At 36.3% G+C, this 22851-nt stretch overlaps 1 protein-coding gene across 3 annotated transcripts; it reads right to left on the bottom strand.

The window, feature by feature from the left end:
• Window positions 1-1022: 1022 nt before the first annotated feature.
• On the bottom strand, window positions 1023-17951 carry LOC106055465 (uncharacterized). 3 transcript variants are annotated; one of them, XM_056022675.1, is made up of 6 exons: window positions 17674-17725; window positions 15850-15959; window positions 10473-12349; window positions 9374-9588; window positions 8033-8102; window positions 1023-4473 (listed from the first exon to the last, which is right to left on the bottom strand). In XM_056022675.1, the coding sequence occupies exons 3-6, from the start codon at window positions 12322-12324 to the stop codon at window positions 3467-3469; spliced, it is 3144 nt and encodes a 1047-aa protein (XP_055878650.1). In that variant the 5' UTR covers window positions 12325-12349; window positions 15850-15959; window positions 17674-17725; the 3' UTR covers window positions 1023-3466. The 3 variants fall into 3 exon arrangements, with proteins under 3 accessions (XP_055878650.1, XP_013067184.2, XP_013067182.2); XM_013211730.2 differs by lacking the exon at window positions 15850-15959 and having other exon boundaries at window positions 10650-12349; window positions 17674-17951; XM_013211728.2 differs by lacking the exon at window positions 15850-15959 and having other exon boundaries at window positions 17674-17951.
• Window positions 17952-22851: the final 4900 nt, after the last annotated feature.

Below are 22851 nucleotides of genomic sequence, written 5' to 3' on the forward strand. Positions count from 1 at the left end.
GAGCTGGGTGCACTCAAAGGCGCCCTAATAATCCCGAAATTAAAAAAAATTCCAGGATTCGAACCCGGGACCTCTCGGTTCGGAAACCAAGCGCTTTACCACTCAACCACCGCGCAATAGCACGAAAGAAATTGCAGTTTTTACTTTTTGTCAATGAATACATTGTGTCAGAAAGACACAAAGATAAAGGCACATTCCTCGTTCCATATGCTAGGACAAATTTGTACAAATGCTCTTTCTTCCCTAGCGCTACATGAGCCTGAACTAGCCAGGAAAACCAGTGACTTGGCGGAGTTTAGGTCATTGGTTAATATGCTTGACTAAATGCATGACGCGTAGGACGTAATCATCTTCTTTTCTGACGTAACGTCTGTATTATGTAGGATAAGATAAGATACATCTACAACGTTCCTGACTTACCCTCTGAAGCGCGTACTGGGTCTTAAAATCGGTCCAAACATTTCCGTACGATCTGAGCAAAAATTGTCCTCAAAAGATGGTTGACCATTCGTACCTGTCATAAGTGTTATAAGGCATTTTCTTCGAATGCAGTATTTCCCCCAGTTGCGACCTGAATTGATTTGTCACATCTCGTGTAGCCAAAACCGTTGTCCGTTTGGGGTCTTTTTTAAGTTTCTTCGTCTACACCTGCCATCGGTAAGGACTCTTCTTTTATAATATAAGACTTGACCTTTACCTCTCTTAGTCGGTTGGACCGTGGGGGCTTATTTAAAGGGGAAGAACTACGCCCTTAAAACTATATCTTTCAATAATGTACAATGGATTTCCCTTATTTAATATCAAGCAAAATAATTAATTACCAATAATCAATTGACTAAAGTTGATAAAACCAAACATTAATGTAATGGGTTCAAATCAACGTTGGTATCATCAGTATGGAGAGAAAGAGTTAAAACAAAAAATTTAAACAAATTTGTATTTAATGTTTTGCAAGTTTCAGCCAGTAAGACAATAGAATACAGACTCCTTTGAATTATAAACAAAAACTCATGACAATGAAAAACCTTTTCTGAGAATTTAATGTAATAGTATGTTTCAATAATATAGTAAATAAAAAAACATAAATTCATTAACGAAGCAAATAACAAAAACTCTAGTAGAGTTTTACAGATTCAAAATTCTGATAGAAAAAAACAAATTCAACAAATTATTCTTTTATGTTATATTTAATTTTGATATTGGCCCTATTTACTATGTACTAGACCGTACAAAACTGCCAAATAGTTTATATAAGTCAACATAACTCCCACAATTATCTAATGTTTGTTTGACATAGTTTGCAAACTCCCTCAGATTTCAAGATCATTACATCCTAGCCCAAATTTCACAGACGGCAAGGGATGGTGGTGGCCAAGGTTTGAACCAGGAACTACTGAGACAACAGTCCGGAGCACATACCACTTAACCAGACTGCCATACCTGTACTAAGGTGACATAACTCACAGTATTGGCTAGTTCACTGTTGCTTCAACAGTTACTGTATGTAGAAAAGAAACACAACTCCTGTTCAAAATAAAGATCAACATGGCTAAAGTAAAGTAACTGTAACTTCCAAAACTCAGTAGGATCCCCCGAGGGCTAGAGTGATTGTGAGAAAGAGCAAAAGATTAAGCTTGATGGGACATTTCAACATTTTGAATCAACTGTTTGTAGCAATGCCAATGACATTGGAATGTCAAGAACTTAAAATTGTTTATAAAACATTTTAAAAAGTTTTTTTTAATTTATCTGCTGCTTTTACAAACAAACAAATGAAAAAAATAATAAATTAAAACAAGTTACTTTCCTTAATAATTATAGCTTTTATATAGCGCTCCTTTTTAATCTTACAGCATGCTCAGAGCGCTATAGTCCAATCTCATTTGTGGACCAGTGAGGGGTATCTTGGATTAGGTTTTCCGTGCTGCCTTTAGGTGCTCAGTAAACACAACTCTGCTCAAGTAGAGTGTCGAACCTCGAGCCCCCATCATAGGTAGCCAAGCCAAATTCAAGGGTACTTAACCTCTTGACCACGTTTCCCACAACTACTATGCTGCTTTACAAACACTTCCAACAACTACTCTGCTGCTTTACAAACACTTCCCACAACTACTCTGCTGCTTTACAAACACTTCCCACAACTACTCTGCTGCTTTACAAACACTTCCCACAACTACTCTGCTGCTTTACAAACACTTCCCACAACTACTCTGCTGCTTTACAAATAAACAAATGAAAATTATGATTAAAAAAATCTAAAGGAGTTACTTCCCTTTAGAACACATTGGTTGTTACTAGATGATGGTATAAACAAACCCAGCACTAACAGAAAACAGACAATGATCTAAAGTTAACTAAAAGCCAAATCAGACTAGAACTGTTTTGCTCATACACAAAAAAAAAATTCTGAGAGAACAGAAACATAAGGTAATTACAGTTTTCTCCCTTTTTATTTAGGGAAAAACATTTCCTTGATTTAAAACATGTAATTTCAACATCAATTGAAAAATAAACTATATTTAAATAGAAAGAAAAAAAACAACAGTATCTTTTTGCTTTAAACATCATATGACGAATAAGCAAATATTGAACCATAAACTGAACAAATATTACAAATAAAAACTAAAATAATGGTTTGTTTCATGAACTAGAGAGCAACTTTTTCATTCCATTTTGTTTTTAAAACATATGAAGTCAAAAAAAAATTAAGCAGCCAACTAAGGTGTTAATTAGAAAAAAAAGGAGTATTTGATGGTAATCGAAAAAAAAAAAAAATAAAAGATATGTTATTGGTAAATTATGAATGAAAAACAACAATTATGAAACATCTTATCATTGTGTTTAATTTGATTAAGTATCTAATCTCTAGTAAGACGTTACGGGAGGCGCGGTGGCTGCGCTGTAAAGGGCTTGGCTTCTGAACCTGGGTCCCTAGTGAATCCTGGGATTTTTAATTTCGGGATCTTTGGACGCCTCTGAGTCCACCAATCTCTAATGGTTACTGACATTGGTTGGGGAAAAGTAAAGGTGGTTGGTCATTGTGCTGGCCACATGACATCCTCATTAACCGCAGGCCACATAAGCAGATAACATTTACATCATCTGCCCTATATTTTTTTTTACTAATCTTTAGTAATACACATATGCACACACAAACACACACACAGATATCAAAACCCACTTTCCATCTTTTCAGGACAAGACCCTAACATCCTTCTTCAAAATAAAAAACAATATTTTGTTCAACAACAACAACCAAAAAACCCAGCTTTGTCTGCCTCCAGCCAGTAACAGAAAAAAATGAATGCAGAAAGACTCTGAAGATTGACATGAAGAACAAACTTCAAAACATCAGTGTTCAAAACAAGGCACAATGTCTTGTATTCGTGGCAACGTATACTCAGCACACAGGATACATTATATATTTCACAACATATTCCATGACACTGAGCCAGTATTAAGTCAGTCATTTTAGTAAAAACCTGGCAATGAGGCAGAAGTGATCTGAAGGGAACATTTTATTGGGTAGATATCCAATTTCTCGCATGTCTCCTGTTGTCAGCAGTTTGTACCGTGCCAATAGCTCTAGAGGGACATTTGTGGCCTGACTGCCGTCAATGCTTTTCATGCCTGTAGAGTAGAAGATGTAGTCCACTGTGGCTGTGACCCTCTCATGCTGGGTGGTAATCTCCTTCAATTTATTGCCATATTTATCCTTGCCAGAATGCCCGTAAACCGACTTGAAGTAGAGATCGTGGAAGGCACGGCCAGAGTTTCTCAGCATTCTTCTCTCTGGTGGGTAGGTAAACCTCTGGTTGACCACTGGCGTGTACTGACATGACTGAGTGATGTCCAGCGACTCTAAAAGAAGGTCTTTACCTATCAGAGAGGAGCCACCACTGCCGTGACCTTCCTTCTGACCACAAAACTGTTTTGAGGTGTACTTTTCATATTTGATATCACCTGTGGTGATGAACTTGTACATGGCGCAGAAAGGTTCTGTGTTCAGGTCACCACACAATATGACAGGGCAGTACGTCGGCTTGGGCTTGCTGGCATGATGAGATTCAGCAGACACCTTCTTAGGGGCAGGCGTTTGCTGGGGCATGCCCAAGCTGCTTGACGAAGCCTGGCTGCTGGCACTATCAGGGTGGGTATCTACATCCCTATCAAGGTAAGCATACTTATCAATCTCTGCCAGGAAGAGCATCATCTGGGCCAGCTTCACGTCACCTCTCTTTGGGTTGAACAAGAGGTGAGTGGTAGCTACACAGATCTTGGGCGCAGTCACTCTTGTACTCTTGGGGGTAGGCTGGAGGAGCAAGATGAGGCCAATGTTGTCACGATCCAGTAGCCCGCCTTTTCTGAAGTCGACTGGCACTAATTCCAACTTCTTAAACTTGTCTTTTTTAAACAATATGGCACAGCCATCAGGCTTCAAACCACTTTTCTGTTTGTAAGCAAACTGGTAACCTAATCAAAATAAAGAGATAAAAAACAAGATGTTTTTTTCATTCTGACAAGGAATCATATTGAACTGAGAAATAAAATAACAATAAATTTAATTATGAGATCAAACCTTAGATGAGAGTAATACAGAAATCTTTACATATAGTGTTAGGATATACTAGTTTACAATTAGAAATTCAGTAAAATTTAAGATTCACTTTGTTTTGTGTATTTCAGGTTAGGTTTTATATAGTGACAATAACATCATAATAAAAATATTAAGGCTAGAGTCAGATATGTAATAAAAACAGTCAATATGGTAGGGTCTTCAGAGACAGTCAAGTTTTTTTTATAAAGAAGTTTTTGGACATAGTCATTTCATTAGCAAAAGCGACGACATAGACGGATTCCCTTCATTACCGGATTAAACAATTTGAATCGTCAGGGCGCTTGATTGTCTCATTTCATTGGTGACCTTTCACCTGTGTTCAGTTGGTTATTTGGAATAAGCTGTTACCTCTGCTTGAGCATAGTCAACACTTTAATCAAGACAAAAAAAAGGTGTGTCCAACAATAGAAAGAAAATTGTAAAAGCCTAATCAATGGGATGTGTGGCTGAAAGGCTTAAACTTAAACTCGTGTTTGCTGAGCACCTAAAGGCATCATGGAAACCATTCTGAGGCCCCTTACATCCACTGGTCCACAAAAGAGATTGGACCAGTGGACACTGAGATGAAATATGCACTAGGCAAAAATAAATAAAATTAGGTAGACTATCTTATATTATATAATACAGACATTACTTCAAAAAAAGAAGATGATTACGTCCTATGAGTCATGCATCTAGTCTTGCATGTGAACCAATGACTTAAATTCAGCCTGGTCACTGGTTTTCCTGGCTGCCTCAGGCAACCCATTCCATGCTCTAATAGCACTAGGGAAGAAAGAGCATTTGTCCTAGCATATGGAACAAGGAATGTGCCTTTATCTTTCTGAGTATTTTATTTAATTTTGTTTTTGTATTTGAAGATTCTGGTCCAGTGTTTTATGTATAATTGCTACTTTACTTTTAAGTCTTCTCCCTGAAGGCTTTCTAAATTTAGTGATTTTACTAAAGCTGTTACTCTAGTCAAATGTGAATATTCATTAGTTATGAATCTCGCTGCTCTATTTTGTGTCTGTTCCAGTTTCTTAATGTTTACTTGAGTTAAGGGGTCCCATACACAGGATGCATACTCAATTATTAGCCTAACGAAGGTTAAATAACATTTTAATTTTGAAATACATTTCTATTGTTTGAATATATGCTTTAAGGTTTACATTACATAGGAATACAAAGTCATTCTAAAAAACATTTATAAAGGTCATCTGTATGTTTGCATGGCCAATGGTGAAAGAGGGTGTCATGTAAACAGCCCAAAGACGAATCCCTTTACATTTCCAAACTAATGTTGAGCCCGTTAGTATTGGATGGACTCAGAGGCGCCCTTGAAGTTCCGAAATAAAAAAATAACAATCATCATCGAGATTCGAACCCAGGATCCCCCAATTCAAAAGCCAAGCACTTTACCACTCTGACACCAGGCCCCCTATACAACATATAGTGCAAATAGTAAAATGTATTATGCATTATATTTTAGGATGAAACATTGATTGCTAGATTTCTGTTCATGTTTTTTAAACTTCTTCAAATTTTTGGAAATGAAAAGGACAAAAAGGTTGACATTTTGAAATGAAAAGGACAAAAAGATCTGACATTTTTGGTTGTATTTAAGGTTGTAATAGTCATTCTTTATTTCATAACTTATGGGAATAGTTTGAAGTTAGCTAGAACTAAGTGGGTTTCAGAAAGAAATACTAGAATCGTATTTAAAGAACAAATATTGAAGTGGCCATTTATTTGATTACTGATATTTTATTAAGAAGGATGATTATTTAAATAGATCTATGAAAAAGAAACTTGGGTCTCTAAAATATCAACAATCTTTCACATCTTGTTACGGCCATACTTGCTTCTTAGATAATGCTTCTTGACAGATAATATGTGCACATAATATAATGTTGCAGATCAATATAAACTCCAGTTACAGACATTTTTTTCTGTAGAGAGCAAGGTAATCTAATTTTATGACACAAAAATCAATGATCTATTTCTTCCATAAGCAAGAATCATGTTTACACTTTAATGTCTTGTTCCTCAAAATAAAAACATTAATTATATTATGTAACATACGGTATATTTTACTTTGATACAGTGTTCTGTGTGACATAGTCAAACTCCAGTAAGATAACTCAAAATTGTATTCCAAAGTCTTATCAAAGCAATATGAGATATCAGGTTGTGTACTTTTATCAGTTAATGAAGAACTGATTTTGTAATCATAAAGTACATTTTATAAGTGAAAAGTATATTGCTGTTTTTGCTGTGCCCATGTGAACCTCAATGGAAATGTCTTTCTGAACCCAGAGTTCATCTCTTGTTGTCTAATTTAAATTTTTAAAAAAGGAATACCACAAGGGCTTGGCGTTTGAAAACAGGGGTGAACAAGTAAAGGAAGTACGTTAGATTGTGTGGAGCAACATTAGTTTGTGTGGAGCAATATTAGTTTGTGTGGAGCAACATTAGTTTGTGTGGAGCAATATTAGATTGTGTGGAGCAACATTAGTTTGTTTGGAGCAACATTAGTTTGTGTAGAGCAACATTAGTTTTGTGTGGAGCAACATTAGATTGTGTGGAGCGACATTAGATTGTGTGGAGCAACATTAGTTTGTGTGGAGCAACATTAGTTTGTGTGGAGCAACATTAGATTGTGTGGAGCAACATTAGATTGTGTGGAGCAACATTAGTTTGTGTGGAGAAACATTAGATTGTGTGGAGCAACATTAGATTGTAAGTTGCAACATTAGATTGTGTGGAGCAACATTAGTTTGTGTGGAGCAACATTATTTTTGTGTGATGCAACATTAGATTGTGTGGAGCAACATTAGTTTTGTGTGATGCAACATTAGATTGTGTGGAGCAACATTAGTTTGTGTGGAGGAACATTAAATTGTGCGGAGCAATATTAGATTGTGGGGAGCAACATTAGATTGTGTGGATTGTGGGGAGCAAGATTAGATTGTGTGGAGCATGGGACTATCTTAATGAATCAATTAGTTAATCAAACTGTCAATTATGTTTTTTATGTGCCTTCTTTTCATATTGAAACTTTTGTTACCAAATGTCAACCCAGCTAAACTGTGTCAACAAATGTAATTCCAGCTTAACTGTGCCAACTAATGCCATTTCAGTCAAATTGTGTCAACTAATGTCACCCAGCCAAATTGTGCCAATTACTGTCATCCCAGCCAAATTGTGCTAAGTACTGTCATCCCAGCCAAATTGTGCCGAGTACTGTCATCCGAACCAAATTGTGCCAACTAATGTCATCCCAACCAAATTGTGCCAACTAATGTCATCCCAACCAAATTGTGCCAAGTACTGTCATCCCAACCAAAGTGAGCAGTGCATCGTGTTCTCTGTGTGAGAATGAATTCTAATCAAAAGGTATTCTACAAATCCTTGTTTAAAAAAAAACATTACCATGTTTGACTAGAGGCTCCATCAAGTCTTGCTCCCAATGCTCTAGCTGTACTTCTTGCAGGCAAACAATCTACAATCAAAGAGTGACACATGCTTGCTAAGAAGATGTATGCTGGTAACTTAGTCAATTAACAAACCTCTAAGTCAGCAGTATGTAACTGAAGAGCCCTACTGGGTATTACCTAAAGCTTTTTTGGCCCCGTTTAGAAGCCTTTTTACAATGTATTGGAGTGGGCCAATTTTTTTTTCAATTGCAGGCAAAGGAAAACATTGGAAAACTCATGCAGTGTAATTGTTGGTTCTGTTGTCTCTCATTCCCACAACAAAGCCAATTCATGTTACAACAGGACACAATTTTCATAAGACTTTAAGTACAAGAGAATTAGACTGTAAACATTTTCTTTAAAAAGCAGGAGAGAAATGAGATAATTCCTCTTTCAGACCATGCGGTCTATAGGGCAGATGATGATTAAGATCATCTGTTTGTTTGGTTGATGCTTAATGAGCAGGGTGTCATGTGGCCAGCACAATGACCAACCATCTTTACTTGCTCCAACTAAAGCCAGGTACTTATTAGAGTTGGGTGGACTCAGGGGAACCCTGAAAATCCTGAAATTCAAAATCCAAGTCTTCACCAATTCAAACCCAGGACCCTAGGTTCAGAAGCCAAGCGCTTAACCACTCAGCCACCACGGCCCCTGAGATAGGACAAAGATCACATTATTTCCTGATATTTAAATTATTAAGCCAGCACAACCAACAAGCAACCATCTTTAGTTGTTAAAACATCACAATCTACAACCAACTACCTTCATTTGTAAAGCCAGAACAACCAACTAGCAACCACCTTTAGTTGTTAAGCCAGCACAACCAACAACCAACCACCTTTAGTTGTTAAAACATCACAATCTACAAGCAACTACAAGTTTCAAAGTCATGGTTTATCAGTCTCACGATCTTGGTTTAGTTTCAAAGTCTTGATTTATCAGTCTCAAGATCTTGGTTTAGTTTCAAAGTCTTGGTTTATCAGTCTCAAGATCTTGCTTAATTAGTTTCAAAGTCTTTATCAATCTCAAGACAGTGTGTACAGAAACTTTTAACAATGATCTTCAGTCCCAACAAAAACCATTACCAGAGACTGCACTGATGAACAGTTGATTGCTAACTTTTTTTTTTAGTTGATGAAATTTAAAAAAAAAATATAAAAAAATTGAGACATATCAAGTGTGTGACTCAAGGTTTTTTCAATAAATATTTCTCAAATTTTTTTCCACTAATGTATAAAACATTGCAACTAAAATAATGTGTAAAAAAAAAAACAAAAAAAAACTTAATAATTACATCAGCATTGTGAGAGATTATCTCCTTAAGCAGGGCTGGTCCTCTGTTGGCCCAGTCTAAATCACAGGTGTCACAGTTGCGGTACAGGTCTTGATTCTGCTCCAGGTAATCTTGAGCCAGTATGTTGTAGGTCATGACTGTAAACTCCATTCCCCCAGAGCGCCTTCTTCTGCTAGTTTTCACAATGTCCCATTGTCGTAGTTTGCTGCTCATCTCTGCAAACAACAACTTAAAAGTCATTTCCCCTTTCTGTACACATCGAAACATTCAAATTTATCTTTCTATCCTATAAATTACAGATATTCCTTCAAAAAAAGAATTTTTATATCCTATGCGCATCCATGTGTTAATCTAGTAGTGGATATTCATTAGAGCAGAGCCAACTCTACATAATTGGAGGCCCTAGGCAAAGGGAACAGGTTGGTTCCAAATGAAATAAAAAAAAAAAATATGACAGGAAAATATGCAATTAATTATAAACCGTCCCTGTAACTATATCTAAATCAACAAATAAGTTAAATTCATATACCACCAATGGCATTAATGCACTCCATGGACGAATCATGATCACCAAAATAGAAATAACGTTTTGACATTACACCAAAAGAAAGAAACAAAGTTCTTCTAACATATCTAGTCTAACAAGTAGATCTAAACATTTGTGAATAAAACTTTCTCTAAAAAAAATATCTTTAGATCTGTGCGAGGCGCCAAACCAATCGGAGGCTTTGGAAGTTCCCTATGGCTAAGCTCTGTGTAGAGAACCCGCTTCCCCATGCGCAAAATGGCATGGGAGGACCTAAGTCTAAGTAAAAACAAAAGTTCACCGAAACGTTTCAAATAAATTTACATTAGTTCAAAAAGGTGTACACTTCATCCTCCATTATTTTCTTAACATACCTTATAAAGAAACGTCTAGTAAAAAATGTTATCCATACCATATTAATATGTTACTAATATAAAGAAACAAAAAGAAAACTGTGAACAGTAGTTAATAGAACACAAAAGTTAATGAATGTTAAATAAAAACAAACCATTGAATTTGAACTGTGAAACCCAAGCAACTTCCAACAGAACTACTGGAGCACAAATACTTTACCTGAATTATTATTAGTAGCGATAAAAGGGTTGCTAACAACATGGGTGGGAGGGATGGACTGACCACTGGTCAGTGCGGCCTGTTGGAATAATATATAGTAGGAGAGCACTGCCGCGCTGAAATTTGTCAGCTGATTTAAATGGTTGTGGTATGCCTCGTACTGATAGGGTAATATACCTTGGACCACATTCCTTGACCTGCCAGGCTGTTGACCAGTTGACATGTGCTGTGTCCAGTTACTAGTGTGGTAATAGTTTTGCTGGGGGCAGTAAAGAGGTGAAGCGTGAGACAACTGACCAACACAAGGAGGTGGTCCTACTGCCCCAGTGCTGAACAAGGAACCAATGTTGGCCTGGTTCATGGTGCCCCACTGCATGTGCTGGATCATGGTTTGAGCCGGACTCTGATAAACGTTGGATGACATGGTTTGGCTCATGTTTGTGAACCACTGCTGCTGATACTGCATAAGGAATGGGGGCAGACCCTGTGCCTGCTGTTGCCTTAGATACGATCCCTGATCAGAGCACTGAGACGGCAGCGACCTTGTAGAGAAGGAACATCCAGAAAGACTAGAAGATGTCCTGTCAACTTGCTCATCAGAGGTGACAGTGCCTGTGGGAGGATATCTTGCGTCTTGCGAGTACAAACCATGCATCATGTTGCCAAGCACTGATCCAACAATACCTGCCGCGTCACCATTTGAAACCGGAGTTTCTGACTCTTGCTTTAGCTTATCAGTGTTAATACAAATGGGATCTGTGTCTTCGGTATGACTAAGTTTACTAAGACGCATTTCTTCAGCTTTGATATCCTCATCGCAAGAAAGTACCAGGGCACAACTGCTGGAACTATCACTCGCCGCAGAAGAAATTTCCCCTTCCTCTAGAGTCAATGGCATGCACATGTCCACCAAATCTCTGGTCAATGATGCATCCATTTTTTCAGACCAGTCACTATCATATTCTTCTTTGCACTGGAAAAAAGAAGTCGCACCGACTGTCGCCCCCTCTCCATAGACAGAGTCTGGTAAAGTAGAACTGTGCTCAGCTTCGATGGTTTGATCCACAACCTCAGACTTGATCTCAGATTTGATGGGTAAGTCGGCGTCATATTCTACTTTGAGCTCAAAGCCTTTTCCTGAAACTGTTTGAAACAAGGCTCTCTTACCTTTGTGTGACCTTCTTTTGCCGCTGTGGCTACTCCTGGAGGTCTCGGTTGGTTCTTCTAACAGCTCACCTTCTTCTAACTCAGACTCACATCTTTCCTCAAGTTCTGCACTGCCTTCATTTTCCGAATCCCCAATCTGTCCATTTATATACTTATTGATAGGTTTTACTGCATCATGGCCAGCAGTTCCAGTTACATGTTTGCTTTTGATGTTTTTTTCATGCTTCGATGGGTGGAAATATTTAGTTTTAGGGCTCTTCAGAGCTTCTAACTCGTCTGAAAGCATCTGCAAAAATGGGTTATCTTCAGAGTTCGGAGAGTGGCTGCTATTGAAAGTATTATCCTTTACTTCCTCATTGTGGCTGCTCTTTGTCCTTGACCTTTTCTTTCTTTGACGAACTTTTGGGTAGCTCTCAACTTCTCTCTCTTCTTCATGTCTGCTGCTCTCTGCAGTTGTCTCAGATTTACATTGGACAGTCCAAAGTGACTCTTGCTGATTTTTCAGAATTTCAAAGCCAAGGGACTGTTTATTATGTTTCACTTTCAGGTCATCGTAGCTACATGCAAAAGACTTTTTGGCATGGCGTTTTAATGAATGTTTCTTGTCCTCCATGTCATCAGATGAGTGGGAAAATCCAAAGGTGCAGAAGGAGGAGTTTCTTAAACACAAAGAACTCTGGTTCATGTAATCAGTCCATGATTTCTTCACTCTAAGAATAGATGAAAAAAAAAAAGATTCTTAAAAGGTGAATAAATTTTAACTTTTTTTTTTACTGATGGTCCTTCAAAAAAGAAATTTAAAATAAATGTAATCAATGGTAGGACCAGGGGCATAGCTAGGAATTTGCCATCATTTGGGGGCCCCTGCATTTTTCATATTTAATATTCAATGTAAAAAACACTCATCTGGGGGCCCCCTCAAAGAGGGACCCAGGGGGATTTTCCAATTTTTCCCCTCCTCCCCCCCCCTAGCTATGCCCCTGGGTAGTACAGAACAGTAGGAATAAAGACAACTTTTTTTTGTGAATCATACAATTTAAGAATACAGAGGACATTTGTAACTAGAGAGGACTTATTTGTGAAGAGATAACTTATTGGTAAACTGATAGGACTTATTTGCGCTCATTAATCTCCATTATCTTTTAAACTATTTTTTTTTGCTTTGTAATATATGCTCAATAATCACCCTTTAAACATCAACTTCATGGGAAGCTTGAACCTAAGATTGTTCCATAGATAAACTAGAGGTCAATGAATGAGGTACTTTGGACTGTCATCACTCTGAACCCAAGTTTGAACCCAGCCATTCAGATTGAGGGAGGGAGCTGTGGCTGAGAGGTAAAGCGCTTGGCTTCCGAACCGAGGTCCAAGGTTTGAAGCCTGTTGAAAACTGGGATTTTTAACTTCAGGATGTTTGGGCGGCTTCTGAGTCCACCCAGCTCTAATGAGTACCTGTCATTACTTGGGGAAAAGTAAAGGCGGTTGGTCATTGTGCTGGCCACATGACACCCTCATTAACCATGGGCCACAGAAACAGATGACCTTTACATCATCTGCCCTATATATCGCAAAAGTCTGAAAGGGAAACTTTTTAGTTGGAATGTACTAACTTTCAATACTCAAAAAACAACTGAAACCTATAAAACAATGATCTCTGGAGCTTATCATGAAAATGTAATAAATAATTGATTTCATATGGCTTTCGTTGTGGTACGCAATTCAACTTCATTCATTAATGTCAGTATTGCTATAAAGTTTCCCTATCAGACCTTGCGATCTGCCATGATCCTACATTCAGCACTATAAATACAGTACAATGTGTTTGGATGTCAATCTTATACATGACTGGTCAGATCAAGAAACTGTGAACATCATAAACAGTCAACATTTTATGTGCATCATAGTAGTTTGAGGTATCAGGTGACAAGACTATTTCAGGTTTTTTCATTATGAATTTTCTATTCTTAACAATGTTAACCCTTAAAATGCGGGTGGTAGTTTAGCCTCTAAATATCAGCATTGTAATTCCATTTGGTATGCACTCACTGTAAAACAGATCAGCACTTTAAGGGTTAAGGAGGTTGATGCCTATTAATTAATACAAATTAATACAAATTAAATACTGTTACAAACAAAGGAGTTTAAAATGTAATTTTAGAATGCTAAAAAGTGTGCAAAAGACAGCTAATCAATACTTGTTCTTTTTATGTACAAAGGATGCACTAAATAGTTATCTATTTATAGTTGTATCTATATAGATGAGAGTCTCTGTATCACATTAGAGCTAATAACCTTTACAAGCTTTCAATCCTGAAGCTCAACGCAGAATAAGTTAAGGCTACATGCAAATCTTATTTGATAACATGCTGACATTCTTTTGCATGGATAATTACTTTGCCATATATAAATATATTTAATTCCTTGCATCAGAATTAAGAGAAAATTATTTCATTAAAAATAAATGAGATTAAAAATGCATACATTTTTTTCAGCAATGTAGGGCCGCTGTTATATCATTTTCTTCTTAAAAAATTTTTTTTTTACTTGTACTAGTGAAGAATGAATCGACATTTTGATTTTATTTTCTCATTTCAAATTGTATGTAAAATATTCTGTAGACTATTGGAACAATAAATATTTAATTCTAAAAATGGCTTTGACTGGTTAATCAGCATATAATTTTGTTTCTCTTATTATATGTTTTACAAGTTTGGGCCATCGAGGCACAAGTCAAGAACGCATTCCACAAGACAAGGGAATGCCAATCATGATTTTATACAAATGTTCTCCTTTTATGGAGGTCAAGCTGACTGCATAAGTGTTCGACTTCTGAATGGAGGGGTCTCGGATTAGAATCTCAGTTAAGTCTGGGATTTTGAATTTTTCAGGATTTTTAGTACACCCCTCTAGTCCATTCAACTCCAATGCGTACCTGACATTACTTTGGGAAAGTTAAGGGAGGTGGTCTTTGTCCTGAAACAGATGACTTTTACATTATCTGCCCTATAGAGTGCAAAGTCTAAAAAGGGTACTTTACTTTTTTCTGCTTTTATAGCAATAATTAGTCAAAAAAAAGTTGTGTTCTAGCATTACTTATACCTTACATTCTTAGAAATGGCTGATGTTCCTTCAAATAAGAAGATAATTATGCCATACGTTTATTGAGTTTAAGTGAGCTGCTTATTTATGCATGTCTGATCATGTTTCAGATGTTCCTTCTGATTGAAGATTATTACATCCTAGCCCAAATGGGGATATCAGTTAGCAATGTTCGAATTCAAATCATGCATTCCAGAGCATGAACATCCACTTGATTTAAAAATTTTATAGCAAGGAAACAAAGGAAATATTTGTAACCCTTCAGATTTGGTTCAAACTTGGAACCATCAAAATGGCAGTCCGAAGCGCAAACCACAAGACCAGTACTTAATTGCTTTTACAAAAAAAAAAAAAAAAAAGACTATCAACCAAAAACAGGCTAAAGACATGAATAATGAGGATCTGTGACTTGCTTTATTATCTTAAAAATTACTTTTGCTCCTTGTAATCCTGGACAGATGGAGGATTGTACCTAACATTGAGCAAGCACCTATTTATCATCAAACTCCCTTACAGTGAGAACATAAGAGGCTTAAATCCTCTCTTGCAAAAGCCCCGGTCAGAAACCCTGCTGCTGTGTGTAATGCACGCAAGCCACCACATCTGCCAAGAACTTGTGGATTTCCAGACGTCAAGACGGAGATCAGCAAGTCTGTGGCAGCCAAAAAGAATAGGAGACACAGTTCCCTCTTCCTCACAGAAGCGGGGGGCCCTGTGAGTCCCATTGGGCCTAAACCGTGTAAGATATGAGCCATAAGCACAGTAGAAGTCTATTTCTAGACCTAGCTAGACTAGATTATAGTCAAATTTCTTCTTAGCATGAAGTACAGATGTTCCTTCAAATTATCTCCTAGGCATGTCCATGATTTAATCTAGTCATGTAATAAGAAACTTTGCTTTAGAAGTCATTTATTTTCCTGGCTGATTCAGGTACTTTGTACCATGTTGTAATGGCACTAGTGAAGCGGAGAACTTAGCATGTGGAATAAGAAATGTGACCTATATTTTTGTGTCTGAGAACTGGAATTTTATTTAATTAGGTTGTGTTTTTTTTTTTTTATATATATTTTTGTAAGTTATAGTTTACTTATCAAAACAGTGTTAGATATACCATAAGTCAAAATTTCAAATGTGAATATTCCTGTTTCAATGGCATAGCTAATATCAACTCAATCTCCCATTTCCCATCCTTCAAGTTCAAACTTCTATTATTCATAGTACCTGATAAGAGGTGAATCAATAAAAAAAATTAATTAATCAATTAGTTAATTAATCATTGGTGATTAATTAATTTGCTTGAATAATTGCTACTTAATGAAAGATGTTGATGTATATATGGATTTATAAAGTTTTGACATGTTTTTATCCTACTTCCAATGCTCTGATCAAGTAGAAATTTTGCATAATTATTCATAGCCAATGACAATATATGAATCAATCAAAAAATTAATCGATTGCTAAATCAAGTAGTACTAATTAATTAGAAAGGGAGCTAAACCAAGCCATTTTCAGATCAATGTCAGTAATTAGCAGTTCTTTCCCTTAAATAAGCTTTGTTTTTTTTTCAAGTAATCTTTTTTCTTTTGTTGCTTGTTTAATTTTCTTGAGATGAGGTATCCTAAAGTATACAGAGGATGCTTTTTCTAATAATCACGTATAACAGTCTATAACGAAGGTTAAATATCATTTTTTAATTGTTAAAGTTCTTGATGGAATCTAGACCAGGGTGAAAGTTAAAGACTAATACAGCGAGTCCTCACTTAACAATGCGTCTGTTTAAAGATGACTCAAAATTACAACTTAAGACTTTCACAAATAAACATTAATACCATTTAATTCTGATATATGTTCAAATGATTGAGCGATGTTTTGAAATTTCACGATTTGGGCAGAGCAGTGTTGTGTTGTGTACCGAGCTGAGACAAGAGGACTTTGATATTTTTTTTTTTACAATTTTACAATCAAAAAGTATCCGATCAACACGGCTGACAAAAGGAAGAGTACAACTCCTACAGGATGTTCCACTAAGAAACCCAGAAAAACCATAGACCTAGACACAAAGGTAAAGATCACACAAAAGGTGCGATGAAAGCTTAGCCATTGCTAGAAGCATGGGACTTTCTCATTCCACCATTTCAACCATACTTAAATTGAAGAGAATGGCAAAGAGTACTCTGGAATATAAAACTGTTACCAGCAGGGAGTGCAAGGGTCTGATCCATTAAATGGAGAAAATGCAGGGGACTGGGTTTGATGACCGAATAAGCAAGAAAATCCTCTTAGTCTCCATATCCTAAAAAGCAAGGCACTTAGCATCATTGCCGCACTGAAAGCACATGAGGGAGAGAAGAGTATGCTCCCTAAGTTGAATTTTATTTGCTTCCAATAAATACAACTGTATTTTCCTGATCTAGGCTACCTGTTAATGCCTTTTTACTATGTAAGTATAAATTTGATTTAATTTCTATGTGCAATGATTTATGTTTTTGTCATGAAAACAATGTTTTGTTAGCTGTGTGTCCTTTATTCTTTAAGTTGCTGCCTTGTCATGCGGTTTGCTCGCTGAACTGTCGTTCTGATTTTTCGATGGTCCTGGGTTCAAACCCTGCCTACTGCCATCCCCCATCATCCTGCGGGAGGTTTGGACTAGGAAGTAATTATCTTTAACTATGAAGGAACATCCAAAACATTTTACTAATATTTTTTTTAAAGATGGGATTCACTGTGACTGTAACCCCCTGACTAATATAATAATAATGTTATGTTATCAAATCTACATCTCTCTATTGACTCTATACCTTAAGAATACTAGTATTACTATTACTAGTAGATATATATTATTAGTAATGATAATTATAATCTAATGATTTCTTTATTGATTATTGTAATATTTTTAAATTTTATTTGAAATAGTATTTAGATCTATAATGTTTACCTTCTATAATATTTATTTAATAACTCTATCTTCGGTGATGATCGTAATCTAATTATTATCATTCAAAACAACGTTTACGTTAACATCCAAACTGACCAAACCAAAAGAACAATGTCTTTTAAACAAAACAGATAATGGACATTTTTAACATAAAGTAGACAAGATCTAATCTATAGATAGATCTAGAATCCAGAGCTAGATAAGATATTAGATCTAGTCTAGGTCTAGATCTAACTAATACACCCGTCTTGATCTTGATGTGTCTAACGGTTTGTCCATAAAATTCAACGTTTGTATTTTTCATTTACACGAAGGGAAAAGACTCTTTAAATACTTATGAATTCTCCATACTAGTTAACACCCGTCGTTACGATGCTAAGATTGAGATATTTAATTAAATCTACACTTATTGATCTTATTTAAAAATTAATAGTGATGGGGCGAAGGTATTTAACTATTTTTCAAGAGGACAACAAGTCTCTACTAGGCTTTATGCATGGAATAGTAGCCTAAAAGAACACCAGTCTTTCAATAATTAAAATAAATATTTAACTCTTTCCCTCCTAAATGACGATACCAACGTTTATTTGACCCCATCAAATTAAATTAAATTTTGGGTTTATAAACTTTAATTTGTGTAATATAAAAAGAGCATGCATTCTTCTATAATTATTTACCTAATATAACATTTCCTGATTATATACAAAAAAAAAAGTTATTGAAGTTTTATCATAACAGGGTAGTGAAACACAAATGAGCAAAATGAATAATTCCATCGGAACGTGGAAAATAATTATGGAGAGAAAGAGTTAAAAGATGTGTGTTGTCTGAATTAAGGAAAAGGGCCCTTCGAATGTACAGGTTTACCGTTTTCGCGAGAGGCGTGTCCAAGACGATTTTTTAAAAGAATAAGAAAAAGACAGCCGTTTTGGCGCGGACGTTTAGGTGCAGCCGTTTAGGCGCGATGGCCTTTTTTTGCGCGAAATGTTCTATGCACATTATATATATGTTCATTTTATAAAGTCTTTAGAAAGAATAATACATATCTATGTTATGTGTTCAAACGTATTTTATATTTATGTTTTATGTTCTTATTTATGTAAGTAACAAAAAAAAACTTTAAAAAACAAACAAATTTAACAAAGTGTAGTTGTATCAATTAGTTTGAGATCAGTCGTGTAATTATATTTGTAGTAGATGTAGACCAACAACAATTAATAAATGCGATTAAAAATATTTTACCAATGGTTTTTGTTTAGCGCAATTTCAGACTTTTAGCTTTCTCAATACACTATGATCCTATCACTTATCTGGACCAGTAGGAAAAATGTGGGGGGGGGGGGGGGGGGAGATAGAGAGAAACGGCCTAAAATCAAACTCATTGGCTGGTTCACGCCTCCTCAAGCAGGCATACTAACCACTATGCTAATGAGTTGCTTATGACTATAAAAGATTGTATAGTTATGTATTGTTTGTTTCAAACTTACTTTAAAGCGGCGACATATAAAGGGGACTGATTCAGCTTATACTACCACTTTTTCTTTCCCTTGTTCGATACACAAAAACAAAATAATTAACATTATTAATTAATAATAGTTAATTAACTAATCGGTTAATTGTTTTTTTTTTATTGATTCTTGTGTTCTCAGGTACAAGAAATAATTGTGCGAATAATAGTAATTAAAGTGTATGTCGGGAGCCCTCCTTTGGGGTGGGGTCTGGGCGACAGCCCCACTCGTCAGACTCGTCACTCTAAAAGACCGCCTCTGCCGTGTCTCTCTGTGGAACTTTTTCACTCGGTGATCACAGCTGGCAAAATAAGAAACGGCTTATTACCTAACAAGAACAGTATGTCACAGAGGCGTAGCTATGGTGTGGGAGGGAGGGGGGATTTGAAAATTCACCCGGACCCCCACTTGAGAAAAGTCCCTAATTAGTGTTTTTATATTAAATATTATGCAAAATGCAGCCCCCCCCCCCAAGAGATCAAGCCATCCGGGCCCCCAAATGATGGCAAACGCCTAGCTACGCCACTGATAAGTCATATCAGCACTGCTAGAACGCTGCTTTCATCATGACCAGACCTAGATCTCTAAGCTTCTTTACCAATAGTTAGGCTTACACCACAGTAACTTCGACAGCTGGGTACATTTCATTCAGGTGGTTATTTGGGGCGCTCTTAATCCCCCCCCCCCCCAGGGCAATGAAAAATTTTCTTAGGCTCTCTAACGAGGGTCTTGTTTCGCTTCACTATTGGCATAATCAGTGACTTGACAGAATATAAGTTATAAACTCGCATGTACGACTAGATTGACTTAGGAACACGCGTAGGACGTAATCCTTTTTTTTTCTTCTTTTATAAGATAACATCAGTGGCGTAGCTAGGGTGGAAGAAGGAGGGGGGAGAATGTGAAAATCCCCCCCCCCGGGCCCCCAATAGGGGGGGGGGACAAATATGTGTTTTTTTCCATTAAAAATTAAATATTACGCAAAATGCAGGATTCCCCGAAGAGGTCAAGTCCTCCGGGCCTATAAACGATGGAAAATTCTTAGCTACGCCCCTGGATAACATAATCGTCTCTTCTAACGTCGGTTTCCACTCGGGCGCCCAATAAGCGTTGCCCGGGAAATTAAGTACTTAACTGATATATTTGTGTAACAAACTTTTTTTTTTGAAAGTTTAGGGGAGGTAACTTGTTCTTTAAATCTATTATGTTCTTTTGCATCACTTCTTTCCCTTTGTAGGTTTTGATTACATTTGGAAATTCAAATAATAGAATGTAACTTAAAAACAGAAGTAGGCCTATCTGAACAGTACTGAGCACGTATAGCCTACATTATGTCTTGATATGTTTTTTTTAACATTATTTCTTATACATTGCGTCTTTAACCTTACCTCTTATAAATTTTGTTTTCAATTGTATGCATTGTGTTTACAATACAATACAGATACAGAAGAAGACATAGGCTATTATTGATTACTTTCTGGGGACGATTCCCTATGTCCAGACGTGATTACACACACACATACACACAAATTTGAGTATGCTAGAGAGCGGTTTAAGAATAACCATTACGTCATATTATCCAAAGCTATGGCGGATAATAACGGAGTTTGGGATTCGAACCTTAGACCTAGATCTAAGATGATAACCCCACGATTGCCCAGCCATACAGTATTTAGTAGTATCTTCAGCATGGCCTGAAACGTCCTGCCTGAAACGTCCTGTCTGAAACGTCCTGCTTGAAATGTCTTTCCAGAAATGTCCTTCGTGAATCGACGACCTGAAATGTCCAGCCTGAAGTGTTATGTTATGTTTGAAATGCTATTTGAGAAATGTCATTAGTGAAATGTCCTGTATAACATGTCCTTCCGGAAATGTCCTGTCTGAAACGCCCTGTCGGATAAATCGTGCAAGAAAAAACGTTATAAATCTCATGAGCGCTGCAATCGATTTTTACCAATGTGCAACGCCCCCCTCCCAGTACACACACACACACACACCACAGTTCTGTGTGGTTAAGCTGGTGGAGATGGGATGAGAATGTGGACATTTTTATGGACAAAGCGACAACTAGGAGTAGTCAAAGGTTTGAAGCAATGAGCCAACCATAAGCTTACCTTTCCAAAGGCGGCATAGAGGCATGGCTAACAGAGGCTGGGCTCCCAGGTTCCCACGCCTTGGGAGATGCGAGGAATTGGGTGGCCCAGAAAATAAAAAAAAACATAAACATAAATATAAATATATAAACTTTGATGAATCAGAGGGATGGGGATGAACCCAATAACAGCCTCACATAACCATACTTATATCATTATACTTATTATTATACTTATTATTACTTTTTACATGTCTACATTGAAAACATTTAAATAAAAAAAATAAAAAAACATGAAAACAAAAACAAAAAAACTTAGATTGATTGAAATCGCATCAATATTTTGAATCAATGATGTAATTAATTAATTGGCGCCATTTGATCTTTTTTTTTTTTTTTTTGTAAATTAATTGTTTTTGCTTATCGCAACTTTCAAGCTTACAGCATGCCCAGTACGCTATGACCCAATCACTTTTGTGGACCAGTGGAGGGAGAGGGGTAATCTAGGTTTCCGTGCTGCCTTTACAAATTCTTTTTTTTTTTTTTAAGTTGGTTTAAACTGGATCTGAACCCGCGCCTCCAAGCCACTGAGCTATCAAAGTACTTATAAAGGTAAAAGATTTATGGTCTTTTTAGTTTTAAAATTTTAGCGAACCACCTAATTCTCTAAAGAAGGCTTACCTCCCCTTTGTAATTTAAATCTAAATGTCTTATATAAACCAAATTAATTAATAACGACTATTTGATTAACTAATTGTTTGTTTGTTTGTATTTTTCCGATTAATTCGTATATTGTCATCAGAAATGAATAAATGTGCAAAGTTTCAACTTGATCGGAGATTGAGAAGTTGGAGAAATAACGTGTACAAGATTCAATCCTGACAGAGAGATAGAATGAGTTCATAAAAGCTTTGTGATAGAAAACAAACAAAATATAAAACGTCCTTTGAAAAAAAAAAACAATAAAGGGAAAGAACTCCGTCCTTAAAACTACATCTACCAATAATGCATTTATTTCCCTTATTCGATGTCAAACAAAATAATTAATTACCAAATAATTGACTAATTGAGTATTTTTGTTTATTGACTCAGGTTTTGTTAGGTACAATAAATAATTGTTTAAAGTATCAACTTGATCGGAGAATGGGTGAGGGAGAAATAGCGTTAACAGTTATTGAAGAGGACTAAACACAACAAATTAAGCCATATATGTGAATACTGAAGTTTCCCTTGTTGCTATTAAACAAAATAATGTATTATCAGTAATTAATTGTTTAATTGATTACTTTTTTTAAATGTATGTCTTGTCTATTTCAATGAACAATTGTTTCAGCTTGATCCGAGAATGGGTGTAGGAGAAATAACAGACAGACAGATAGACAAGACAAACAGAATGAATTGATATAAGCTTTGTAAAATAAAGTATCTATAATTAGAAATGACGTGTAATTTTTCACGTCGTATCATCGTCCATTAATACCTTTAAATAAAGTCTCTTTTCAATTGAATGAAATTAATAGGGCCCGGCCCCAGGTAAATAGGTACTTTAGGTGTGTTTCATTGGGGAAGTTACTAGAT

Source organism: Biomphalaria glabrata, chromosome 3 (genome assembly GCF_947242115.1).
Source record: "Biomphalaria glabrata chromosome 3, xgBioGlab47.1, whole genome shotgun sequence".
Lineage (NCBI taxonomy): Eukaryota > Metazoa > Mollusca > Gastropoda > Planorbidae > Biomphalaria > Biomphalaria glabrata.

Coding starts and splice junctions, on each gene's coding strand:
- LOC106055465 (XM_013211728.2), bottom strand. CDS start 17,735: ATGATAATAATTAGATTACGATCATCACCGAAGATAGAGTTATTAAAT. Junction 9,589..10,472: donor CGCTACTAATAATAATTCAG/GTAAAGTATTTG, acceptor TGTTGTTTGCAG/AGATGAGCAGCAAACTACGA. Junction 4,474..8,032: donor GGAGCCTCTAGTCAAACATG/GTAATGTTTTTT, acceptor TATTTTGATTAG/GTTACCAGTTTGCTTACAAA.